The following is a 26,514-nucleotide window of genomic DNA, read 5'->3' as shown; positions in this document are numbered from 1 at the left end:
AAAATCAACAACTCTTCTTGGTTCCCTGAGGCAGAGGAGGACCCAGGGAAAACTGAGGCTCCCACAATTGGAGAGATAGGCGAAAAAAGGGAGTCACATTTTATTGGAACAGACATACAAGTGCAACCTACTCCAGGAACCAGTGCTGGGGTAGGAAAACCTGAACTATAGTTGACAAACTGCTAGAGATCCAGTATACACAATGCTGACAGTTAAAAACAACAGGGGACCCAGTCATAGGGAGCCCCTCAGAGTACCGTGAGATTTACCTCAAGGAGCTTGATGGGGTTCCCACAGTAAATACAAGAGAAAAGTCTCCCTGGGTTCCCAGCCAGGGGGATTGAAAAAGGAAGCAATGTGAAATATGCCAGGGCACTCTGCACTTCTTAACAAGGCCTGCTCTCAGAGGGAACTAGTTAGCCAGAGTCTAGCTGGAGAAGGGAGAGATTCGATCCTAGTCAGGTCTAGCCTTCCACGTGGGAAAAGGGAAGTACCAAACTCGAACCTACCCTAGACATCCTTTCCCTCCGAAGAGGGGAGGGAAAACTGAGAAACACTTGTGAAGCTCAGAGTCCAGATCCAGACGCTCACTAAAAGGCTGGATGATGGAATGCTTCCCCTTTCCCCACACCTCACTGCTACACTGCTAACGGCCCACCTACACCAGTTCTTTACCCAGTACATCATGTCCAGCTATCAGGAAAAGGCTAAAAAAAAAAAATTGAAGAAATGAAGCAAGCATCAGATCTAGAGACAGTGGGAATCTTGGAATTATCAGATCAGGAATTTAAAATAACTACAATTAAGGGCTCTAAAGGACAGTAGGCTAAAGGCTCTAAAAGATCCTTAGGTAAAGGAAAAATAGACAGGATACAAGAAGAGAATGCAATGTAAGAGATGGAAATCCTAAGAAAGAACAACAACAACAACAACAAAAAACCAAACCTAGAGACTGAAAACAATGTAGAAATGAAGAATGCCTTTGATAGGCTTATTAGTACATGGTCTTGACTTAGGAAAGAATCTCTGGTCTAGAGGATATATTCACAGAATCCTCAAACACAGTTTCTTACAAAACTAAAAATACTCTTTCCATATGATCCAGCAATCGTGCTCCTTGACATTTACCCAAAGAAGCTGGAAATGTATGTTGATACAAAAACCTATACATGGATGTTTAAGCAGCTTTGTTCTTTTTTTTTTTTTTAATTTGTCTTTTTAGGGCTGCACCTGAAGCATATGGAAGTTCCCAGGCTAGGGGTTGAACTGGAGCTGTAGCCCCTGGCCTGCACCACAGCCACAGCAATGTGGGATCCAAGCCATGTCTGTGAACTACACCACAGCTCATGGCAACGCTGGATCCTTAACCAACTGAGCGAGGCCAGGAATCAAACCCGCGTCCTCTTGGATACTAGTCAGATTCATTTTCACTGAGCCACGATGGCAACTGCGAAAGAGTAATTTTGAATTTGGCTCTAGACTTACTGTGCCATGATTCTTCTGGAAGCGAATGACTTCTTGTTCATCCTCAAAGGTACTACCCATTACCATCTGCGTAACAGACTTCATAGCAAAACCAAGCATATGCTGGCAGAGGGGTACATGCTGGGACTCAGGGTAGGCGAGCCATTTATCTAATAATTCTTCTGAAAGCTGAAAGACAAAGAAAACTGCAATGATTTACTACTTCTTCCTACCGAATCTCAGAAAAATTCAGCAAGAAGATTCATTTTATAGATGCATAGTTCAACTCTGTAATTAAAGCAAGACCTCAAAATGTTTACTCCATCTGTTAGGCTAACACTGGTTCCACCTATAATTGCGTGCTCAATAGTTCAGGTTCAGATTCTGTCAAAGGGCTTATTTTCAAAACAAAACAGAACCACAACAATAAAAACAGAAAAAATATAAATTAAAAATTCAGGAGTTCCCTTGTGGCCCAGTGGGTTATGGATCTGGTGCTATCATCACAATCACTTGCATCACTGCTGTGGCTCAGATTCAGTCTCTGGCCGGGGAACTTCTACATGCTGCAGGCATAGCCAAAAAAAATAGTTCGAAGGCTGGAAATACCTTAAACCTAAAGGAAATTAAGAGAATACAGTTTTAGTATCTAATTTAAAATAGTAAAGGTCCACCACAGAGTGACCGTGATATAGTAAATAATCAATAAATACATGAATACTTTAAAGTCCTAGACATGCTTTAGGGACAGAAACCCCTCAGAGTCTTTCGGTCACTCCTTCATTTAATGAATATATACCAAATCCCTCTGTAATAAAAAACAATATGTAGTAAAAAGATCAAAACCATTGGAGTCAGAAAAACCTTGCGTTTACTCCTGGCTCAGTCATTTAGAAGTAATGTGACTTTGAGAAATTGGCCAGGCTTTGCCAAGGTTCCGGTGTCTCAACAGTTAAACAGGGATGACATCTCCCACTTTTCACGGTTGCTGTCATAGGGATAATTGTGCCCATGTCATGTAACACAGTAAGGGTTCTATGAGGTAAAATATGCAAACTCCTTTCATGTTAGGAACTCAAATTTAAGCTACTTTCCCATATCAACACCATGAAAGTTTTGCCACAGCGTAGAAGATAAAAATTAAATATTGTGAGAAACAGAATAAATATTCAAAATGAAAAGATTAGTGCTATGTAGGTTTACACCTATTTAAAGTGAAGTATATGGACTATAACGCTTTTTTAGAGAAAGGGTAGGGAAGCCTTAATGATTCTAAAGTATCAAGATTAATTAATCTGAGCCAGTTAATATACTTTAAAGAACTCTTTGAGACTTGGGTAAAGTATCAAGAACACAGGAAAATAATGATTAAAATAGAATGTTACTATATAGTTAAAAGTTATTTTCATGTTACCAACAAAATAATTCCACATATTTTAAAAAATTTAAAAAAAAAAAAAAAGAGTTCCCATTGTGACTCAGCAGAAACGAATCTGACCAGCATCCATGAGGACTCAATTTTGATCCCTGGCCTCGCTCAGTGGGTTAAGGATCTGGCGTGGCCATCAGCTATGGTATAGGTTGCAGACACAGCTTGGATCTGGTGTGGCTGTGGCTGTGGCTGTGGAGCAGGCCAGCAGCTGCAACTCCAATTTGACCCCGAGTCTGGGAACTTCCATATGCTGCAATTGCGGCCCTTAAAAGCAATTAAAAAAAAAAAAGATCTCTACATTGACAAGTAAAAAAAAAATCCTGAAAAGAACTAGAGACCAAGAAGTGGGAGGGTATTCTTCTATATTCATGGAATGGAAGATTCCATAATGCTGTGAACAAAGAATGTCACCTGTTGGACTTCCCACTGTGGCGCAGTGGAAACGAATCCAACTGGTATCCAAAGGATGCAGGTTTGACCCGTGGCCTTGTTCAGTGGGTTAAGGATCTGGTGTTGCTGTGGCTGTAGTGTAGGTCAGCAGCTGCAGCTCTGATTTGACCCCTAGCCTGGGAACTTCCATATGCCGCAGATGCCCTAAAACGCAAAAAAAAAAAAAGTTAAAGAATGTCAGCTGTCATTCCAGTAAACAAAGAATGTTGCCTGCCATCAAGCCACCAGACACTGCAGGTTGCACCCCATTCCCATGTGCCTTGAGGGGAATTCAGGATGGAGAAAAAGAGGACACTGGCCCTAGACAGTTAAGAAGCATACCTAAGGAGTAATTTCAATGAGCACAGACTCTTGCATCTTCCCATACATAGAAAAGCAATAAAATCATTAACTTGAGTCTGTTTTTTATGATTAGCAGTAATCTTTTAATGTTCAACATATGGTTTTTTCTTCTACAAAAACTCCTATTTATCCTGGCTCCTCCATCACCACTTCAGAACAGTTCCTCAGAGCTATCTGAGAGGCTGTATCCCAGGCTATAGTCCTTAGTAAGTTCCCCAAATAAAACATAACTTGCAACTTTCAGGTTGTGCATTATTCTTCAGTCAATAACTTTACATACATCAAGTGACCTACACAGTCACCTGGTATATGATAAAAATAACATTACAGTACAATGGAAAAGCATGATCTTTTCAGTAAGTTATGATGGATCAACTAAATAACCATATGGGAAAAAAATGAACAGTAAAGCCCTTCCTCATTCTTTTTTTTTTTTTTTTATTTGTCTTTTTGCCTTTTGTAGGGCTGCTCCTGCGGCATATGGAGGTTCTCAGGCTAGGGGTCTAATCGGAGCTGTAGCCGATGGGCTATGGCAGAGCCACAGCAACCCGGGATCCAAGCTTCGACCTACACCACAGCTCACGGCAACACCGGATCCTTAACCCACTAAGTGAGGCCAGGGATCAAACCCATAACCTCACGGTTCCTAGTCAGATTTGTTAACCACTGAGCCATGACAGAAACTCCCCTTTCCTCATTCTTTACACTATAATAAACACCAGATGGATTACAGGTCTAAACGTGAAAAGTAAATAGTAAAACTCTCAGAAGAAAACTTACATAAATATACCCATGACAATTGGTTAAAAAAAGATTTCTTACATAACATTCAAAATGCAGTAACCATAAAGGCAAAAAAATAAGTTAGACTACACTAAAATTAGTATCTCTTCATCAAGAGACAAGCTTAAGGTCATATAAAAACCAAGCCACAATAGAAGATACTTGAGGTGTATAGAATATATATGTAAATATCCAACAAAGTTCTTAAATTTAGAATTTTTTAAAACCTCTTGAAATTCATATTAAGAGAGATAACCCAAAAGAAAAGTAGACAAAAGACTTGAATTAGCACTACACCAGAGTGACTATCCAACTGGCCAGTAAACAAATGAAAAGATGCTCAATTTTACTAGCTATCAGGAAGGTGCAAATTAAAATCATAATGAGATACCCTATACATATACCAAGACAAAGGAAATGGTGAAGGTGCAGAAAAAGCAAATTTTTCATATACTATGGAACTGTTAATGTCTGGAAGCACTTACTAATGTACAGTCCACTTAATATTTACTACTCTAAGACAAGTAACTGTTACTGTCCCCCTTTTACAAATGAGGAAATGTCACAGAAAATAAGTAACCCATTCCCAAGGCTACCCAGCAAAAAATCACACAATTCCTACTCCAACCCAGGCAGCCTGATGAAGAGCCCAAGCTCTCAACCACTATGCCTCTCTCTTTGTAAGGAAGAAGGTAAGAATATATATCCTTAGAGTAACCAACTACATTCATGTTGGGTAAGAAGGACAAAAACCAAAAGATCGATGAACTTCAAAAATAGAAGGTGTTCTGAGATGAAGGGTTAGGATGTGGGTCAAGAATAGATTTAGGAGTAAGAGAAATACAAAGTGATAGTTTGCTGTAAGAAACTCAGAGTTTGAGCCTGGTTCCAGCATTTAACAAAAGGAATGCTTTTAGTTATCATCACTGTAATATGTGGTTAAAGACCCAGTATTTGATAACCATTAGACATAAAAACCTCCTTGAGGGCAGCTTTTTATATTGGTAATCCTAGTACCTAGCATAGTGACCAGTAAATCTTAGTGCTCAATAAATATTCAGTGAGTTTACCAGACCATTTTTTTTTTCAAAATATCCTGCCTCTACTTCAATAAATTAGTTATATTTCTGACAGAGAGTAAGAACTCTCTCAAAAGTTACAAGATATCTCTTCAATTCTATCTTACTAATAATGTTTCTCAGAACTGTATATGTAAAGTCACTGAAGGAGTTCCCATTGTGACTCAGTAACGGATGTGACTGGTATCCATGAGGATGCAAGTTTAATCCCTGGCGTTGCTCAGTGGGTTAAGGATCTAGTGTTGCCATGAGGCCTGGCGAGGGTCACAGCCGAGGCCTAGAGCCTGTGTTGCTGTGGCCATGGTGTAAAAGTCCAAATTTTATAAAGTGGTGTAAGCTGCAGCTCCGATTTGACCCCTAGCCTGGGAACCTCCATGTGCCACAGCTGCAGCCATAAAAAGCAAAAAAAATAAATAAACGAAGTCATTGACCATTAATAGCTTTTTAACTTCATAAAATTTGGCTTTTCACAAAGAGCAGTTTTGGGGTTTTAAAAAAGGAAAAAAAAAAATCTGATTAAAAAATACTATAGGGGGAGTTCCTGTTGTGACTCAGTGGAAACAAAGATGACTAGGAACCATGAGGTTGCAGGTTTGATCACTGGGCTCACTCAGTGGGTTAAGGATCTGGCATTGCTGTGAGCTGTGGTGTAAGTCACAGACTGCTCGGATCCCATGTTGCTGTGGCTGTGGTGTAGGTCAGAAGCTTCAGCTCTGATTCAACCCCTGACCTCATATGCTGCAAAAAGCAAAATTAAAAAAAAAAAAGGGAGTTCCCGTCATGGCGCAGTGGTTAACGAATCCAACTAGGAACCATGAGGTTGCAGGTTCAGTCCCTGCCCTTGCTCAGTGGGTTAACGATCCGGCGTTGCCGTGAGCTTCGGTGTAGATTGCAGACGTGGTTCGGATCCCGCGTTGCTGTGGCTCTGGCGTAGGCCAGTGGCTACAGCTCCAATTCGACCCCTAGCCTGGGTACCTCCATGTGCCGTGGGAGCGGCCCAAAGAAATAGCAAAAAGACAAAAAAAAAAAAAAAATACTGAATGGCACAATAACAACAGCAGGGAACATAATTCTCCCCAAATCAACTCCTGCATATCGTAGCTTACAGAAAAATAAAGGAAACCAAATACATATTCTGAAAAGTTCATGAATAAAAGACTTTGTTCTTAGAGAAAATTAAATTACTGGTTTGATTTTAATTTTACAATGAATTATTAAGCTTTGCTCCTAATGAAAATTCATTGGATATTCAGACTGTCACTGATAGTTGAGTGGTTGTTTTTTTGTTTTTTGTTTTTTGTTTTTTCGGTCTTCTCTCCTTTTAGGGCCACACCCCCAGCTAATGGAGGTTCCCAGGCTAGGGGTCTAATTGGAGCTATAGCTGCCGGCCTACACCACAGCCATAGCAACCCAGGATCGGAGCCACGTCTGCGACCTACACCACAGCTCACAGCAAAACCAGATTTTTAACCCACTGAGGGAGGCCAGGGATCGAACCCACAACCTCATGGTTCCTAGTCGGATTCGTTTCTACTGCACCCCTATGGGAACTCCTAATTGGCTTATTTCACTGTTAATTATTGGTAGGGTTTAAACAAGCTTCAAGTATTTAATGGGCTTTTTACCTTTTTTTTTGTCTTTTTAGGGCCACACTCATGGCATATGGAAGTTCCCGGGCTAGGGGTCAAATCGGAGCTGCAGCTGCTGGCCTACTCCACAGCCACAGCAAAGCCAGATCCTTAACCCACTGAGCAAGGCCGCGCATCAAACCCGCATCCTCATGGATACTAGTCAGGTTCTCAACCTGCTGAGCCACAAGGGGAACTTCTCAAGTATTTAATGGCCTTTTACATGTTTTCTCCAGTATACAGCATGTTCGCTTCTTGGCCCATTTTTCTACTGGGCTTATATTTTTTCATAATAATGTGTAAGAGCTTTTGTACACAGCTGATTTTTAAATGAAATCTGGGGTATATCTTCCCTTAGTTCTAAGTGATAGGTAGTCAAATAGCTCTCTGGTGACCTTTCTTCTATGAGGTATTACACATACAAAAAAAACCTAGGAGTTCCTGTTATGGCTCAGGGGAAACAAATCTGACTAGTATCCATGACAATGCAGCTTGATCCCTGGCCTCGCTCAGTGGGTTAAGATCCAGCATTGCCATGAGCTGTGGTGTAGGTCACAGACATGGCTTAGATCCCGCATTGCTGGGGCTGTGGTGTAGGCCAGCAGCTACAGCGCCGAGTGGACCCTTACCCTGGGAACCTCCATATGCCACAGGTACGGCCCTGAAAAGACCAAAAAAAAACAAAACAAAACAAAACAAAAACAAAAACTAAGAGTTCCCACTGTGGCTCAGTGGGTTAAGGACCTGACATAGTGTCCATGAGGATGCGGGCTGGATGGCTGGCCTCCCTCGGGGGTTACCAGCGTTGCAGCAAGCCACAGCATAGGCTGCAGATGTGGCTCTAATTGGTGTTGCTGTAGCTGGCAGCTGTAGCTCGGATTCAACCCTAACCCAGGAACTTCCATATGCTGCAGGTGCAGCCATGAAAAGAAACAAACAAAATCTATCAATGGCATTCCCAACACCAAATTTGGGGCCCAAATGGTATCCTAAAAGTCTTTTAGGACAATTTGTTACTTATCAAAGATTTTTAACTGCGACTATCTCCCCACAGTAGCAGATCACTGCTGATTATGGAACTAACAGATTAAATGCTTTTAGCCTATGCTGGTAAAGTCTTTTTTTCCCCCTTTTAACCATGACCATAAAAATTTTATTATCAATACTCTAATTTCTATCACAGAACTGCATGACAATTTGCTCATCCAGTTGTTTTGCACAGTACTCTACAAAACAATGCAACTATTATAAACGATTCATGCAGGATTTTTCTCTAGGCACATATATCTAGTACATCTACTAGAGGCTTATGTCACTCTCTTTTAGTTTATGGATCTTGACTATGTATATTAGATGGGAATTCTAACAATCTGTTAATGAGTTTCATTTGATAGTATTAAACCAATGGGTTCAATAATTTTGGCTATAAATATTATTACTAAGCTGTCAATCTTAAGAGGGTTCTGGAAAATAATTCTAAAATCCAGAAATAGTTGTTAAATCAGAATTTAACCTAAAGATCACAGGAGAATATGGGTTGAAGCACACAGAAGAGAGAAGTTACACTCACAGAATTAAAGTGGAGATTTACACACAGCCTTGGAGCAGAGATGGTCAGGGCAGGAAGGAGCCAGACAGGATGAGGTTTGAGAGGACTAGAGAAGAGTCAGAACACAGAACTCAGATCTAGACCAAAAAAAAAAAAAGCAAAAGGTTTATTGTGTCAATACAAAGGAGGGCTTATTTTGGAGTGATAACTCTGATAAAACAGTGCCCATCAGCAGGGAGGAGGATGTTCTGACCACTGCACTCTTTAATCATGTTCTTGGCTGATTAGATAGCGATAGGTATTTCTGACTAGTGAATGAGCCAAGTGCCTATAGGCTTGTGCAATGGGATTGACAATATAAACCTGAAACACATTCCTCACGTATGGACTCAGTCTATGAACCAAAGCTTGAAAATATGATGGCAAGAAATACGAAAACTGGGAAATAACTGTCCACTTTGATACGGCTTTGATCAAGCAGGAGGAAAAAAAAAATAGAATACAGACCAGCAACAAAAAAGATTGAAAATTTGGAAAACAGAGCCTCTGATAAAAGATTAAACAAGTTAGAATTACTCAGCTTGAAGCACAGAAGAAAGACTGATTAACAGGTTTTTAACAATAAAGAGTATTAAAAACAAAAAGATTTCTATCGTCATTGAAAACAAAGCAAAGAGAAATGGGCAAAATTCCCTGAAGATGTACAATTAAATACAAAGAGATTCTTACTGACAAATGTTAGGTGTTTAAACAGAATAGAAAGAAAGATTCTGACTGGTGAATACTTAGACAGAGGTAACAAAACAACTGCCTTCAGGAAGGACCATAAGGACCAGATATGATGACCTAAGCAGGTAGCATCAGAGGTCCAACAGAATATGATAATATAAAATAGAACTGACAACAATGAGATGTGGGAATTTGATACACAAATCTCTTGATGGCCCTCTGAACAATGGCTCCCAGTCAGAAATGGGAACTGGAAAGGAGAAAACTAATCAGCATCCAGCCATAGTTAAAGGCCTTGTTCATTCTGTTTAGGGGAGCAAAACTGTGCAGAGAGAAGCCAACACATTAGCCAGTCTCAAATCTTGAATGAAAAGTGTGAGTTTCAAACAGAACTCCAATAAGGGGGAAAAATGGCATTAAGCCTCTACCTAATGTAATTTGTAAAAGGAAGAGTTCCCGTAGTGATTCAGCAGAAATGAATCTTACTAGCACCCATGAGGATGCAGGTTCGATCCCTGGCCTGGCTCAGGGGGTTAAGAATCTGGTGTTGGTGTGAGCAGTCATGTAGGTCGAAGATGAAGCTCGGATCTGGCATTGCTCCGACTGTGCTGTAGGCCAGCGGCTACAGGTCCAATTCAACCTCTAGCCTGAGAACCTCCATATGCCATGGGTGCGACCCTAAAAAGATTAAAAAAAAAAAGTGGATACTGTAGGATAAGAGTCCTCTTAAGAGTTATCAGTTATTCTACAACTCAAAAAATTCAGAGAAGTGCTTACAGTGTGCAGTGAGAACATTTTGAGGAGGAATGAACAAAGTTATAGAAGGTGAGAAAGAAACGAAAACTGACCAAGTAGCTATTACATGCTAAACACTGTTAGGCCCTTTAAAATGCACGTGCTCATTGGTATGACGTCTGGATTCTGCTTTAAAATGATGCAAAGAGAAAATGGAAGAAGTAGGGGCAGAGATAAAATAAGATTACATCTTATTTGACAACTGTTAAAGTTTGGTGATGAGGATATGGATGGTCATTATACTGTTCTATTTTTATTTAAATTTTCCTATTTTTAAAATCATTTATATAATGTGAGTCAGTGGGGTATATCTGTGTACTTGTGAGTGAATGGGGGTTGAATCTCTGTAGAACAGACAGAACCCCTATGTAACCCTGATATAGGCCTAGGAACCATAAAAACCCTACATGAAAGAAGGAATGCGTTAGCTAAATTGGAAGCATTAATAAGGAGATGCCATTTCAGAGGAGCAAGTTAAATATGAACAAGAAGAAATGTTAAAGGAACAGAAGAATGTTGGGGGGGCAGGGGGAAGCAGCAAACAAATGGCAGGAAAATCTACTTCTCAAGCAAAGGAAGTAAAGGGTTTGTTTTTTTTCCAGTTACTGTGTTCTAAGGTCTAATATTAGGTATTTTATTTACATCATTATCTCATATAATTTGCACAGCAAATTTGTAAGGTGTGCTATTATCTCAATTTAAGATGAGGCAATAAAAGCTCACAGAGGCCATGCAACACACAATTATGCAGGCAGTAAACGGGAGAAGCAAGATTCAAAGCCTTTTGCCTAAGCTTAAAGTCTCTATGCAACACAATAATGCTACTTCCCAAGAAGGTATGTTAAACACACAACAAAATAAGTAACTTGGTTTGAGGTAAACAGATTAAAGGGGAAGGAAAACACAACCTGAAAAGGGAGGTAAGGACAGATACAAACTATTACATCTACAATGGATAAGCAATGAGGTCCTACCGTACAGCACAGGGAACTAATCCAGTGTCCTGGGATAGACCATAATGGAAGATAATATGAGAAAAAGAATACACACACACATACATACACACACACACACACACACACACGACTGGGTCACTATGCTATACAGCAGAAATTGATACAACACTATAAATTAACTATACCCTAATAAAAGATGGAAGAAAGGAAGGAAGAAGAGAGATAAGAAAATCAATTTCATTTTGTTATATAATTATATCCAGGTTGTTAAGGTAGCTCAGGGAGGGTGAATGTGAGAGGGCACATAACTAAACTGGAGACTGAAAGACCAGTTAGCTGGGAGTGAACTGAGGAGAAAACAGAGATAAGAAAGACAACGAATTGAGGATCTTTAAGTTGGTCAGTATTCATTCACTGATTTAATACATACTTGCCGAGGGAACACTCTCCACCAAAAGCCAAGTAGTGATCACAATGGACTGGAGTGCCCCTCCCCACTTCATGGAACATACATGAACATGAACATGAATGAGGAACATACAGCTTAGGAAAGAGATATTCAAAGAACTGCACAAACTGGGAAGTGTTGTAAAGGGAAAGTGAACAATTTTATGACAACATCTAAAGGGAAGACCTTCCTTGGAATAGTGGGATGATCAGAGATGGTTTCCCTGGGGAAATGACATTTAAATTGAACTGATAGGGAGTTCCATCATGGCTCAGCAGAAATGAACCCAACTAGTATCCATAAGGATGTGGGTTCAATCCCTGGCCTTGCTCAGTGGGTCAGCAGAGGTGATCCGGCTTAGATGAGAGCTGTGGTGTAGGTCGCAGACACAGCTCAGATCCTGTGTTGCTGTGGCTGTGGTGTAGGCCTGCAGCTGCAGCTCTGATTCAACCCCTAGCCTGGGAACTCCCATACACCATGTGTAGCGCCCTAAAAAGCAAAATAAACAAACAAAGCCAAACTGAGCTGAAGAATAAACATGCATTAATGAAGTATGCAGATAGTTAGGAAGGACAATCCAGGCTATGGGGATAGCATATGCGGAGGCCCTGAGGCAGAAAAGAACAAGGTATAAAAGTAAGACAATCTCATTGCTGTGTAGCACTGGGAACTATGTCTGGTCACTTATGATGGAGCATGATAGTGTGAGAAAAAAGAATGTGTACATGTATGTGTAACTGGGTCACCATGCTGTACAGTGGAAAACTGACAGAACACTGTAAACCAGCTATAATGGAAAAAAAATAAAAATCATTATATATAAAAAAAAGATACTAAATAAGTTGAACGAATGAAAAAAAAAAAAAGAAGAAGAAGTAAGAGAAAACCAGGGTGGCTAGAGTAATAAGCACAAAAGAGAAAGCAGGAAACAAGGCTGGAAAAGCAGGCAGCTAAATCACATTTTTCAGATGACATTAAAGATTTCAGAGTTTGTACCAAGAGTAAAGGGAAGCTAGTGGAGGGTTTTTATCAAGGGAGTGGTAAAATAAGAACTGCATTTTGGAAGTATCTGTTCTCAGGGGTTTGTTTTTGTTTTTGTTTTTTGCTTTTTAGGGCCATACCCACAGCATGTGGAGGTTCCCAGGCTAGGGATCTAACTGGAGCTGCAGCTGCCAGCCTACACCACAGCCACAGCAACACAGGATCTAAGCCACATCTATGACCTACACCAGAGCTCATGGCAATGCCAGATCCTTAACCCTCTGACTGTTCTCAGGGGTTCTGAATGCCCAGTCCACGGATATCAAGAGGTCTGTGCATAGAGTCAAGTCCATGAACTTGGATGAGAGGGGAAAGAATCTATTTTTCACTTAAATCCTAAATAAAATTTAGCATTTCCTCTCATTGTGAATGTATGCCCTTTAACTTTGTCACCAATACAGATCTCAAATATGTTCATATTACATTACAGTTATTGCAAAACTCTCAAAATAATGGTTTTGTCTCTCTTACCATCATTACTTTAAAATTATGGAAGTTTGGGAAAGCAATATTAGACCCTTTTATTTAACACATTAATAATAAAGTGTTACATAATGTGGCAAGTTTTTAAAAAATAATATTTTGATAACTCTATTTCCTTTGTATTTTGTAGATTCTTTTGTAAGCACACATTTCCAAATGTTATTCTTAGGAGTCTCTGGGTTTCATCAAAACTGCAAGGAGTACATGTCACAAAAATGGTTTAAGAATTCCTGCAGAGGGCAGAAAACTGCAGAGGGTGTAAATCAAAAGAGAAGTGTAGAGAAAAGGCAGAGAAACAAGCCAGCCACGTGAGATGATCAAAGCTTAAACTAGTATGGTGGCAGTGCTGGGGAAGTAGAGCCACTTGAAAGATATTCAGAAGGTAAAACTGACATTAGAAGGTAAAACTCTTGTCAAATTTTCAAGGAATAGTGTTATAAAAATGCTGACAATAGTAAAAAAAAAAAAAATACAGTCTAAAACTATCTGGACAGCATAATGCTGATTAAAATTCTATTGCACACAGGCTTTTGTTCTGCGGAACAGGGTGCCTCCCGGTCCCCTGCTTTCTAAATATGAGTCTTGGGTGTTTTGTGTGCCATCCCTCTTTCAGGATCTCCTGTTGCCCTGCAGCACTGGTCGCGGCAGAGTGGTGCCCAACGTGGGGCTGGAAGAGAAGGTCTGCCACGAATGGAGAAAAGAGAAGGTCTGCCTCGAGCAGGAAAAGGTGAAACTACAGACAGCGGAGACGGTAGCCTTGCACTCAACAGACTTGAGACGGTGAGTAGAAGGGCCTCTGGGATGGACTGGTCTATAGAGAGAACTACTGACTTTTAACTCACCCTAAAACAAGGCTCTAATAAGAAAAACACCAATGCATGGACCAAAAGAAGACAACATCAGAAGTAGACCACTATCCCAAGATCATCACACCTGACTCGAACCTACCACGTCCAGCCACCCAGTACTCATCATCCCTAACCAGCAGGAAGAAGCTACAGAAGAGAGGACCATCACCCCATCCCATAGAAAAAAAAAAAAAAAAAAAAAAAAAAGGCTGGAATGATGGCTACCCCCTGCCCCCTGAATGTGACTGTTCACCTTAGAGACCTGCTGTGGACATGGTCTGCAGAATCAGATTGATCCACAGAAACCTAATGAATGCCCTACAATCAAAATTTACAATGACGTCTTTATGCAACAAATAAATAAAAGAGGGAGAGATGTTGGAGCCCATGGAACAGCGGAACTCTGCAGAAGGCAAATATCTATGGACAAAGAGTTCTAAAGTACAGAGTCTCCTTCAAAGACAAGATGAAGGACTTACCATTAACCATGTTATTCTATAAACAGCTGTACTACTCCTAAGAATACGCCCTTTGCTATCACTAAGGAGATAACCTCGTTATTGCCTATGCCTGTTCCTGCCCACTAATCTTGTCACCTTCCTTAATCAAACTAATACTGATCTCATCACCTTCCTTAATAAAAGTCTTGTGGGCTAAAGCCTAGGGCCTTTGTTCTGCAGAACCGAGTGCCTTCTGGTCCCCCACTTTCCAAATGTCAAAAATAAATAAATTAATTAAATAAAATAAAATTCTGTTGCACACAGAAGTGACTGTAGTGATGGAAAGTATTTTAAAATGTTAAACACGGTTATCACCGGGTAATGAATAGTAGAAAAAATGTTTTTCCTCAGGATTTCTCTAAATGTTTCTATATTTTATAAAATGACTATTAGAAAAAGTATAATTATAGCTATTTTTGAAATTTTTTCTTTTTTTTGGTCTTTTTGCCATTTCTTGGGCCGCTCCTGCGGCATATGGAGGTTCCCAGGCTAGGGGTCTAATCGGAGCCGTAGCCACCAGCCTACACCAGAGCCACAGCAACTCGGGATCCGAGCCGTGTCTGCGACCTACACCACAACTCATGGCAATGCCGGATCATCTACCTACTGAGCAAGGGCAGGGACCGAACCCACAACCTCATGGTTCCCAGTCGGATTCGTTAACCACTGCACCACGATGGGAACTCCTGATTTCTTTTTTTATAATGATTTTTATTTTTTCCATTATAGCTGTTTACAGTGTTGATTTCTTTATATTGTTAGATTTTACATGTTTTCCTCAGCAACCATATATTACTTTTATAAATTACATTTTTAATTTAAATGTAATTTAAATCAAAATTTTTGGAGTTCCTGTTGCAGCTCAGTGGAAAGAAGTCCAACTAATATCCATGGAGACACAGGTTTCATCCTTGGCCTTGATCAGTGGTTTGGGGATCTGGCGTTGCCATGAGCTGTGGTGTAGGTTGTAGACGCAGCTCGGATCCCGCATTGCTGTGGCTCTGGCGTAGGCCGGTGGCTACGGCTCCAATTGGACCCCTAGCCTGGGAACCTCCATATGCTGCAGGCGCAGCCCAAGAAATGGCAAAAAGACAAAAAAAAAAAAAAAAAAAAATTTCTTCATGGAGTTCCCGCTGTGGCACAATGGATTGGTGGTGTCTAGGGAACACTGGAATGGGGGTTTGATCCCCAGCCCAGCATGTTAAACTTCAGCTTAGGTGGAGACTGTGGCTCTGATCTGAGCCCTGGCTTGGAAGCTCCATGTGCCAAGGGGTGGCCAAAAATGAAAAAAAAATTTCTTCAGATTCTCTCTGGTCCCATCATTCCAACTTACATAGGGAGTCTAAGTGTTAAGATTTTTGTTTTGTTTTAGAATTTCAGGAAAATAAAAATCAGCTTAGAAAGATAGATAAGGAGTTCTCTTATGGCGCAGCAGGTTAAGGATCTGGCATTGTCATTGCAGCAGCTTGGGTCACTGCTGTGGCTCAGGTTCAGTCCCTGGCCTGGGAAGGTGAGGCAGGGGTGGAGGGGCAGGGGGGAAACAGGTAAGAAAAGAGTAGCAAAGACAAAACACCAATAGTCAAAAAATACAGATGGTCCCTGACTTAGGATTTTCTGACTTTACCATAGTGCAAAAGCGATATGCATCCGGTAGAAACATACTTTGAGTTTTTTGTTTTAATCTTCTCCCTGGCTAGCAATATGAGGTCGATACTCTCATGATGCTGGGGGAGCCGTAGCTCACCGTCAGCCACGTGATCAGGAAGGGAAATAGCCCCTAAGCTTACAACCATTCTGTACCCAGACAACCATCTTTTTTTCACTTTCGGTATAATAGTCCATAAATTATATGAGCTATGCAACACGTTATTATAAAACAGGCTGTGTGTTAGATGATTTTGCCCAGCTATAGGCAAGTGTAAGTATCCTGAGCACACATAAGTCTAAGCTACGAAGTTCGGTAAGTTAGGTATATTAAATGCATTTTCAACTTATGATAATTTTCAACTCATGATGGGTTTATCAGATCATAACCCTCATCACAAGCCAAGGAAGATCCATATACTGTTATCTGTATGACAGAACTCCAGGCCAAACTACATTATCACCTTACCTTTAGCAGGAGAGCAAAATTACTCTGCAAAGAATTAGTCACACCATTTTCGTACAATTTTTTCCTCATGTGGTTTTCGCTCATGTTCCCACTATCAGACTGATATCTTAATAAAGACTTTAGCATGGTTTCAAAAGGGTCCGCTGAAAAAGACAAATTAAACATTTCTAAGTCAAAGTGATCACTCCAAAAAAAAAAAAAAAATCTCTAGCAAAACAACAGAGATCAGAGAGGTATGGGACTGTAGCCAAGAGGCTGGGAACTTTTTTTCACAACTCCCCTGTCTTTCCTAAATGTGAGCAGTTCAGGAGGCAATAAAAATTGGCAAAAAAACAATATCCTGACTAGGAATTCCACTGTAAATGTGTAATACTTAACATAAAGCTTTCTACCCATATGACAGCAATATCTTTGATTTAAAAGAAACTCATTCCACTAATTTTAAAGCAAAATTGATGTTATATATGTAATCATCAAATATTACATTTAAAATTATTTAGCTGAGTCCAAATTTCTTTTCTCCTTCATTCATTTTTAAGTGTTTCTTTAATGACTATATTGTTTTTACACACACACAAAATACGCTGTCACTGTAAACAATTTAAACAGTAAAATATAAAGAAAATAAATTCATCTAAATCTCACTACACAGAGATACTCAGTGTTAAATACTTTAGGGAGTTTTTTCACAGCTGTTAATATTTCTTAACAGACACAGACAGAAAAACCTGTCAGATTTCAAAAAGAACTACAATCCCTTCATTGAGAACAAGTCGTTCATTAGCTGATCATCTGATCACCATTTACATGCTTCCCCCACTCCCCAACACTAGACCATAAACTCCATAGGTACAAGGCCATGTCTGGTTTTACTTCATATTTCCTAACAGAGCCATCCTTCCATAGTATGGAAACAGTGATTAAGAGCATGGACTCAGTCCAACAGCTGAGCTTCAAGACCCAACTCCATCATTAATTAGTTGTGTGACCTTGAGCAAATGGTATAACCTCTTTATCCCTCAGTTTTCTCTTCTGCGTCATGGGGATAATCACAGCACCTGCTTCATAAAGTGTTCAGAGGATTAAAAAAGATAATGTTGGTAAGGACTTAAAATAGCACTGGCATATATTATTTGCTAAACAAATATCTGATGAATAAAACAAAATACATCTATATCATCATATTATGGCCTGAATGTATCCTCAGCCATTAAAAAATATTTAAATTTGTGGAGTTCCTGTTGTGGCTTTGTGGTTAACAAATCTGACTAGCATCCATGAGGACACAGGTTTGATCCCTGGCCTCACTCAGCGGGTTAAGGATCTGGTGTTGCCCTGAGCTGTGGTCACAGACACCGCTCAGATCCTGCGTTGCTGTGGCATAGGCCAGCAGCCACAGCTCTGATTTGACCCCTAGCCTCAGAACCTCCATATGACACAGGTGCAGCCCTATAAAGCAAAAAATAAATACATAAATAAATTTGCTTAAAATTATAAGTAATATTAATGTCTTTTCTAATTTATGTGCTTATCAAATTATGATAATTCCTTAAGATATTAGTGCTAAATCAAAGGCTACCACCAATCTTCTCTCCAGAGTTTGTAAAACATTCATACACTATTGCCTCATCTCTTCAAGTTAGATAAGTGAAAATCTCATCTTCATTTGCATCCCTCTGGTTATTAGTGAGGTTGAAATCTTTTAATTCCCATTGGCCATCTGTATTTCCTTTTGCTTTTTCTTTGCATCACCTTATTTATTTATTTATTTCCTCTTTTTTACTAACTTTGTTTTTCCACATTTTTCTATAACCACATTTTTTTTACTCTTATTAGTTTTTATTTACTTTATATATGTATAGGTATGGTGGTAAACAGTTTCCCCAGTTCTCTTTTAAACTTCTTCGTGGCATCTTTTTACTTTACAGAATATAATATGTAGCCAACATGTTCCTATCTCTCTCTTTTTCATTCTCTTTCAAGGTGTTTTTTATTGTACGGAAATTTTTCATTTTTGTGTGGACAGTTCTACATACATCACCTTGTGATGGATGGCTCCTAGACTGCATATCTTAGTAAGAAACGGCTTATTGGGAGTTCCCCATTATGGTACAGAGGAAACGAACCCGACTATCATCCATGAGGATACAGGTTTGATCCCTGGCCTCACTCAGTGGGTCAGGAATCTGGCACTGCCATGTGCTACAGTGTAGGCTAGCAGCTCTAGCTCCGTTTCCCTAGCCTGGGAACTTCCATATGCTGTGGGTGTGGCCCTAAAAAAGGAAAAAAAAAGGGGGGGGGAGTGTTGCTTACTGGCAATCCCTTCGAAAAGTTAAATATTTAACCACGTTTTCTTCTATCACTCTTATGACTCCAAGTTTTATGCATTTGGAATTTATTTTGACATAAAGCAAAACAGGGATTGAGATTTATTTTTTCTAAATAGCTAACCAGTTTTTCCATACTTCTCCCCTTCACCATAAAATGCTATCTTTATCATATATTCTTGGTTGGCCTGCTGGATTACCTACTCTATTCCATCAGTCCACAGTACAAGATTCTTTAAATTAATCAAGCATTATAATTCACTGTTCTAACTAATGGCACAAGTATTCTCCTCATTAAGACTCTTTCAGATGTTTCTTGTTTTGTTTTTGCCTTTTGTCTTTTTAGGGCTGCACCCTCAGCATGTGGAAGTTCCCAGGCCAGGGGTCGAATCGGAGCTACAGCTGCTGACCTACACCACAGCCACAGCAATGCGGGATCAGAGCTGCGACTGCGACCACACCACAGCTCACTACAACACCAGATCCTTAACCCACCGAGCAAGGTCAGGGATCAAACCTGTGTCCTCATGGATACTAGAGGGGTTCCTTAACTGCAGAGCCACGGCTCTTTTTTGCCTCCTTTACTTGTTTTGCTATTTTCCTTCCTACTTTACCTCCTTTACTAGTTTCTTGTCCCTTTACTCTTCCAGATGTTCCCCGGTGCTATTTTCTTTCATGTTCCAAAAAAAAATCCTACTGGGATTTATGTTGGGATTTTCTTCTACATGTTTATAAGGTGAAGGAAAAATAATCATTTTTTAAGACAATGCAGTATCTTAAGTGAGGGAATTAATCCAGAAGACTTTAGCACAATGCCTGGTATAGAGTATAAAGCATTTCATAAATGTTAGCCATTGCTATAAGAACAATGTATGGTCTTCCTTTTTGGATATTTATTCTTAAAAGATCAAGATCAGCTGATTAGAAATAAAATTAAACTTACATGTCTTATTGGGGTTGATATGCTGCTTCAGTACGTCAACAGTGCCCAAACTAACCACAAGGCGCCTCCCAAACCAGAAAGAGACCACAGGCCCGTATCTCTCATGCAAATTAACAAGGAACTCGTGCAAACTTCCACTGTTCACAATATCTGGAAGATTACCATCTCTGAGAAAAGAGTAACATTAGACAAAATAATCATTTTAACTTGGGAGAGTCAGAAAAAAAATATTAGCTGATTCTGAACTAGCTGTATCAACAGATGAGAGCAAAGATACATAAAATTCAAATTACTGCAAGATCCAAAACTCAATTATATTTGACTTCTCACTTTCGGTAGTTATATTTAGATAAAGATTTGTCTAATATTTTGAGAATTCATATCACTTCACACCAAATAAGAAAGTGATAAAAGGAACATCTGACTTGGACACTGAAAAACTATCCAATTTTTGCAGCATCTTATTCTAAGATGCAATGGACACCATCATTGGCTATTAAATCACAGGCTGATTTAAATCAGCTATAGCAATTTTTTTCTTACTTCCTCCTATCTTAATCCTTTCTTTCTATTTTCAACACTCTGGCGAGGGAAAGTGAAAGAAATTAAAGGTTTTGATTTATACAGGCTTCCTTTCTGTTCTTAACAAAGTTTAGGTAGTACGCCCAGAGATAAATTTAGAGAAAACAAAGGAATCAAATAAGCTGAGTAATCTAGAGAAGATACAGTTTAGTTTTGTTCCAAAAATTATGGGCTGACTCTATTTGATTAAAAAAATAATAATTACTCACTTTTCTTCTGTTGGAGTAATCCCTGGAATTCCTGCAGCTTGTCTGGAAGCCTTAGGGGAAGAAAATTTTAAATAGTTTAGTATAATGAATTATTATATCCCGTAAGTCAGATGTGTTTTGCCAAGACCACTGCAGGATCTTAAATGATAGGCTTTTCGATTCAGTTGAATTTCAGAGATTTTTCCTGTATTAAAATACAAAAATTGGATTATATTGAAAAGAATTATCTTGGTGTTCCCACTGTGACACAAGAGGATTGCCAGTGTCTCTGCAGTGCTGGGACTTGGGTTTGATCCCCAGCCCAGCACAGTGGTTTAAGGATCCAGAATTGCTGTAGCTGCTGTGGCGTAGGTCACAACTGCAGCTCAGGTATGTTGCAACTGCAACTCAGATCTGATCCCTGGCCCAGAAACTCCATATGCCATGGGGTGGCCAATAAAAAAAAAAAAAGGAAAAGAATTATCTTAATGTCCCTTCTCTCTGTCAATTAAACTAAGGTGTTTGAAGAAGTTAACATTCCTTCTACTAGTAACCATGAGGATGCAGGTTTGATTCCTGACCTCGCTCAGTGGATTAAGGATCCAGTGCTGCCATGAGCTGTGGTATCAGTCACAGATGCCACTCAGATTCTGCATTGCTGTGGCTGTGGCACAGGCCGACAGCTACAGCACCAATTCGACCCCTAGCCTGGGAACCTCCATATGTGTGTGGTCTAAAAAGACAAAAAAAAAAAAAAAAAGTTTAATATTATAACAAGCGGGAAAAGAATGGAAGGACTCCATGATGAGAAAAAGATAAAGTCAGTAGTATTAAAAACTCTACCTTTGGAGTTTCCATCATGGCTCAGCAGTAACAAACCTGACTAGGATCCACGAAGATGTGGGTTTGATCCCTGGCCTTGCTCAGTGGGTTAAGGATCCAGCGTTGCCGTGAGCTGTGGTATAGGTCGAAGACACGGCTTGGATCCCACATTGTTGTGGCTATGGTGTAGGCCAGCAGCTGTAGCTCTGATTCAACCCCTAGCCTGGGAACTTCGGCCCCAAAAAGGGAAAAAATAAAAACCCTACCTTTTATTTTCTAGGCTGAAATTATTAATATGACTGGAACAAGCTTTCTGATTTCTCTTTAAACATGGTAGATTGATAACACTCATCAATTATCTCTTCCTTCTGTAATGTCACAAAATGAAAGTGAAAAAATAAAAAAGGAGGAAATATGAGTTCCCTCGTGGCACAGTGGGTTAAGGATCTGGTATTGTCACTGTAGCAGCTCAGGTCACTGCTGTGGCAAGGGTAAAATCCCTGGCCTGGGAACTTCCACATGCCATGGGAGCAACCACAAAAAAGGAGGAAATAAGGATAAAGAGAATAGGAGAGGGAACAACAGTGGGTGAACAATCCAACTCAGTTTTGGAAAGTATCAAGCTGCTGGAGGACGTAGTTCAGTGGCCTCCTCTGGGGTTCTGCAGAGGAGGAGGCTTACAAGAATCAATCAGATTTGCACTCAGTAACCAAAAGGGCAGGGTAAGATGCAAGATTTTAACAATTGGCAAAAAGTCAGTATTCAGATCCCTTAGACACCTTCCTCATGATTGCCATCATTCTGGAAGGAGAACTTGAGATTCCAGATTTAGGGACAACAGGCTCATAGGCAGCAGCCCCTACAATTCTGAAGGAAAATTGTTTCCAACCTAGAATTTTATACCAAGCCAAACTATCATTCAAGTGTGAAGCTAGAACAGAAAGCTTTTCAAACAAGCAAGGTCTTAAACAATGTATTTTCCCCGCACACTTTTTTAGCAAACTACTGGAAAATGATGTACTGCAGCCAATGAAGGAAGTGAAAGGAAGAAAGAGAGAGACTCATGTGGCATCCAGGAAACAGGGTATCCAACACAGGCAAAGAGAATATTCATTCTGATAATAAAAGGACAAGAACTATGTAGCCGAAGGAGATGGTAACCACTACTGATTGGGGAAGGATGCTGGAGGGCTCCCGAGGGGATATCGTCACAGGGAAGAAAATACAACTGATGTCACTGAATATCTGAATGACTTCACTGACAAGAGTTATGCCAGAAATGTTGAGATAGCTGACAAAAACTATTGACAAGCAGGAGTGAACAATCTCTAAAAATGTGCAAATTCTAAGTACACCCACCCTGATCCTGGATCCACAGCTCAGTCCCAGCAGCAGGCATGTAGAGGGAGCCTCAGAAGTCTGTGTGCTCTGGATAAGATGGCTCTACAACCTCCCCGCTTCAATAGCAGAAGAGCAAGCCCCAGAATGCTGGGTAAAATGCCCTCCTGCCCTTTACTATATCTCCATGTCCCAAAGAGCTAAACTGATGAGAGGGATTCCTCTACTTGGCATGCACCTGGCAAAACCCTGCAAAGCTTCAATCTCCCTGATAAGCATAGCCTCACCACTACCACCTGCCTTGAGACAACCCAGAATGTTATTATGACTTATTTCCTGTTTCATTAAACACCAAAGGCCAGGGCTACCATCCCTAGGTCTCCCCCTGCCCACCAGACTCCTATTCTTACAGAAGTTTATCTTCTTTCTTGACCCATCTGTCCCCCACCCAAATTTCTACCAGATCTCTGCCACTCATTCCCATGGTTGTACAACCAGTCCTGACATGACCAATAACTTCACCATCCCTGGAAGTTTTTTTGTTTTTTTTTTTTTTTCAATTTTTTATGGCCACACCTGTGGCACATGGAGGTTCCCAGGCTAGGGGTCTAATTGGAGCTTCAGCCTCTGGCTTACACCACAGCCACAGCAACACCAGATCTGAGCCATTTCTGCAACCTATACCACAGCTCACAGCAACGCCAAATCCTTAACCCACTGAGCAAGGCCAAGGATCGAACTTGAAACCTCATGGCTCCTAGTGGGATTCATTTCCGCTGTGCCAAGACAGGACCTCCTTCTATTTTTAATATTTTGACTCCAAAAATTATTTTTACCCCAAAAGGAAAACTCATATACTCATTTCTCACATTACCCAGCTAGATTCCATGGTCCATTATGATAACCACTCCTCTGCGCAGTATCCTTCCGTCATAACCATCTGGCAAAACACCAATTCTAATTAAGCCCAATATTCTGTCATCTGCCCTTGATCCCACAGAGCTGAAGAAAAACAGCTGGGGGAAAATACAGCCATGCTGACCAGTATTTATAATTTTTCACAAACTTCAAATGAGCTGCCTGGAAATCTCATTTCCCTAGTCCCTCACTCTCCTAATCTTCCAGGTGGCTATTTTGCTCCTTCTTTCTCTTCAAATCCCCTATCTTCACCAATAACTGATAAGCCCATTTCTATTTCATCAAAAAAATTAAAGCAATCAAGAATAACTTACACACCATAGCTACCTATCTGCCTACATTTGTGCCCACATATTCCACCTTCCTTCCTGTTACTAATGATGCCCCTAATAAAGTGTTCCCCCATCCCTCCGCACTATCTCTACCACTGCTATCTTGGTCTAAGCCAAGAATTATAATATTCTCCTTATTACTCTGCCCACTTCCACCCTTATCTCAGGTCTTTTTTGGTGGCACCAACAGGATGCAGAATTCCTGGCCCAGGGATCAAACTTCAGTCACAGCAGTGACAACACCAAATCCTTAACTGCTAGGCCACCAGGGAACTCCCCTTAAGTCTTTTCTTAGCATGGCAGCCAAAATGATTCTTTTAAACTTTAATAAAATTATATTTTAATTCCTTTACATTTAAAATGCCACTCTTCTGTAAAGGCAAGTCCACAAAATGGCCTAAACTAAAAACTGCCCATCTTCATCCCTGATTCTTCTGGGTAGTCTCTTCCACTCCAGCCACACCCCTCTCCTTGTGTTCCCGGAACACACCAGACATGTTTCCCCTAAAGATCTGCACTTGCTCTCTTTGCCTGAAATGGCTTCTCAGATACCTGAGTGGCCTGATCCTTCATCTCCTTCAGGTCTCTGCTCAAATTTCTCCTTATCTCTTGACCATCTAAAATTACAATGGCACCTACTTCCAAATTTATTTAGCTCCCTAATACTTAACACTAACAAACTCTATGTTATTTGCTTATATTGTCTGTTTTCCCTTTCTAGAATAGGGTCAAATAGTGTCACTAGAAGAGTGTCAAAAATTCAAGATCTGGAGTTAACTGAATTTTTAACTTTTCAGAAAAAAAAAAAAGATACACTGAAAGTTTCAGATTGTCTAGTTGCAATACTCCAAACTAATCCATTTACCACCTCTGAAAATAATGTGAGGTGTTCTGTCATTGTCAGTGATATATTTGGCTCTGTCCTGCTGCTTTACAACTTCTCCTACAATCACCACCTTGCATTGTAGATGATTTTGTTTTCAGAACCATCTTCCGAGGTTGACAAGAAGGCTAGGAGACCAAGAGATAAAAAACAGATTCAGAGTCAAGTGAAGCTCACAGTTAACTCCCTGCTCAGAGCTATTTCCAGGACCCCCGTAGCCTGTGAGGCCTTGCAAGGAGAAAGACCCGATCTGCACCCTAAAGGAATTTGGATTCCAGGAATGACAAACAGAAAGACACAAGGAAAGAAATACTTGGGGAATCCTCCGGAAAGGAGAAAGGAGTGAAGCAGCCTGGTTTCCTCCCAGGCTCACTAGAAAATGGAATTGGGGTTGGCAGAGTTACCGACCGAAAGCCAGCAGGGCACTTCAGACCTGCCCCCCAAGAATGACGCGGCGATGCTGGGCGCAGAGATCTGAGCCGCCCGCACGCCTGTTTCTGCCTCTGAGGGTGGTCGTACCGCTCGCGCGGGTTGATCCTCAACGCGGGCAGCGCGCGCCTGCGAAGCATCACGTGCTTCGGAAACGGGGCCCGCGCGGGGCCGGTGGTGGACGGAGCGGGAGCGGGAGCGGGAGCGGAAGCCCTCCCTCGGGCCCGCCCCTTGCGGCCCGCTGCGGGCTGAGCGACGTGGATGTGGGAAAGGCAGTGAGGGCCGAGACGGCCGTTACCGGGTAGAGGTAGAGCACCGCTCCCACCAACGCCAGCAGGAAGGTAACCGCGAAGATCGCGAAGTCCAACATGGTTCCTCCGCCCGGGAGCCACGTCTCGGTTTCCCGGCCCGAACAGCAGCGCCTCAGCCTGGCCAGACCCGAGGAATGGGAGGAGGGCCCGCCGGACGTGCGAACGCCAGGGCCGCTGAGGGCGTGGCCCGCAGGGCCTGGCGAGGAGGCCACTGGGCGCCCGGGAGCGGCCCGGGGGCCGGAGCCACGCCCAGGGGCGGAGTTCCAGTGGGCACGACTCCAGGACACGCCCACGACCTCGGGAAGGGGTTGCTTGGGGAAGGGGAACCTCCGCTTCTAGAAAACGTTAGGACTTCTCGTCACCCTTCCACGACCAGCACTTTAAGGTTTAAGAATTTAAGGTTGATTAAAACCACTAAACCCGTCGTTCTCATACTGGGGTCCCTGGACCACCAGTGGCAGCATCACTGGGGAACTTGTAAAAATGCAGATTCTCCATCCCATCACAGACCTAGAGAATCGGACACTGCGGGAGGGAGAGGGGTACAGCAATCTGTGGTTTAATACCGCTATTAAACGCATTGAGAACCACTGACCTAAGCCAAACTGATGGAAACGTCTTAGAGTCAAACACGATTAAGTTAGATATTTTATATTTTATGAAAAGTATTTAGCACAGCTCCTATGTTTACAGAATTGCCAGTTAGATAAACTGTGTAAGACGGTTAAATAGAAAAAAGACATTCAGAGACATTTTCTTCCATGTTATTTGAATGTGTTTTTTCTGGTGGGCGTGTCAAAA

General features: G+C 41.0%; 1 protein-coding gene across 1 annotated transcript in view; it reads right to left on the bottom strand.

Moving 5' to 3' along the window:
- CYP20A1 (cytochrome P450, family 20, subfamily A, polypeptide 1) overlaps window positions 1-25,892 on the bottom strand; it is a 66,405-nt gene extending 40,513 nt beyond the window's left edge. The window contains 5 exon segments of the mRNA NM_001315809.1: window positions 1,486-1,653; window positions 16,641-16,783; window positions 19,911-20,077; window positions 20,702-20,751; window positions 25,701-25,892. Coding sequence (NP_001302738.1) covers window positions 1,486-1,653; window positions 16,641-16,783; window positions 19,911-20,077; window positions 20,702-20,751; window positions 25,701-25,772 — 600 coding nt within the window. The 5' untranslated portion in view covers window positions 25,773-25,892.

The sequence above is a fragment of the Sus scrofa genome, chromosome 15, assembly GCF_000003025.6.
Source record: "Sus scrofa isolate TJ Tabasco breed Duroc chromosome 15, Sscrofa11.1, whole genome shotgun sequence".
NCBI classification, from domain to species: Eukaryota; Metazoa; Chordata; class Mammalia; order Artiodactyla; family Suidae; genus Sus; species Sus scrofa.
This window is presented reverse-complemented; position numbering and strand designations above follow the sequence as displayed.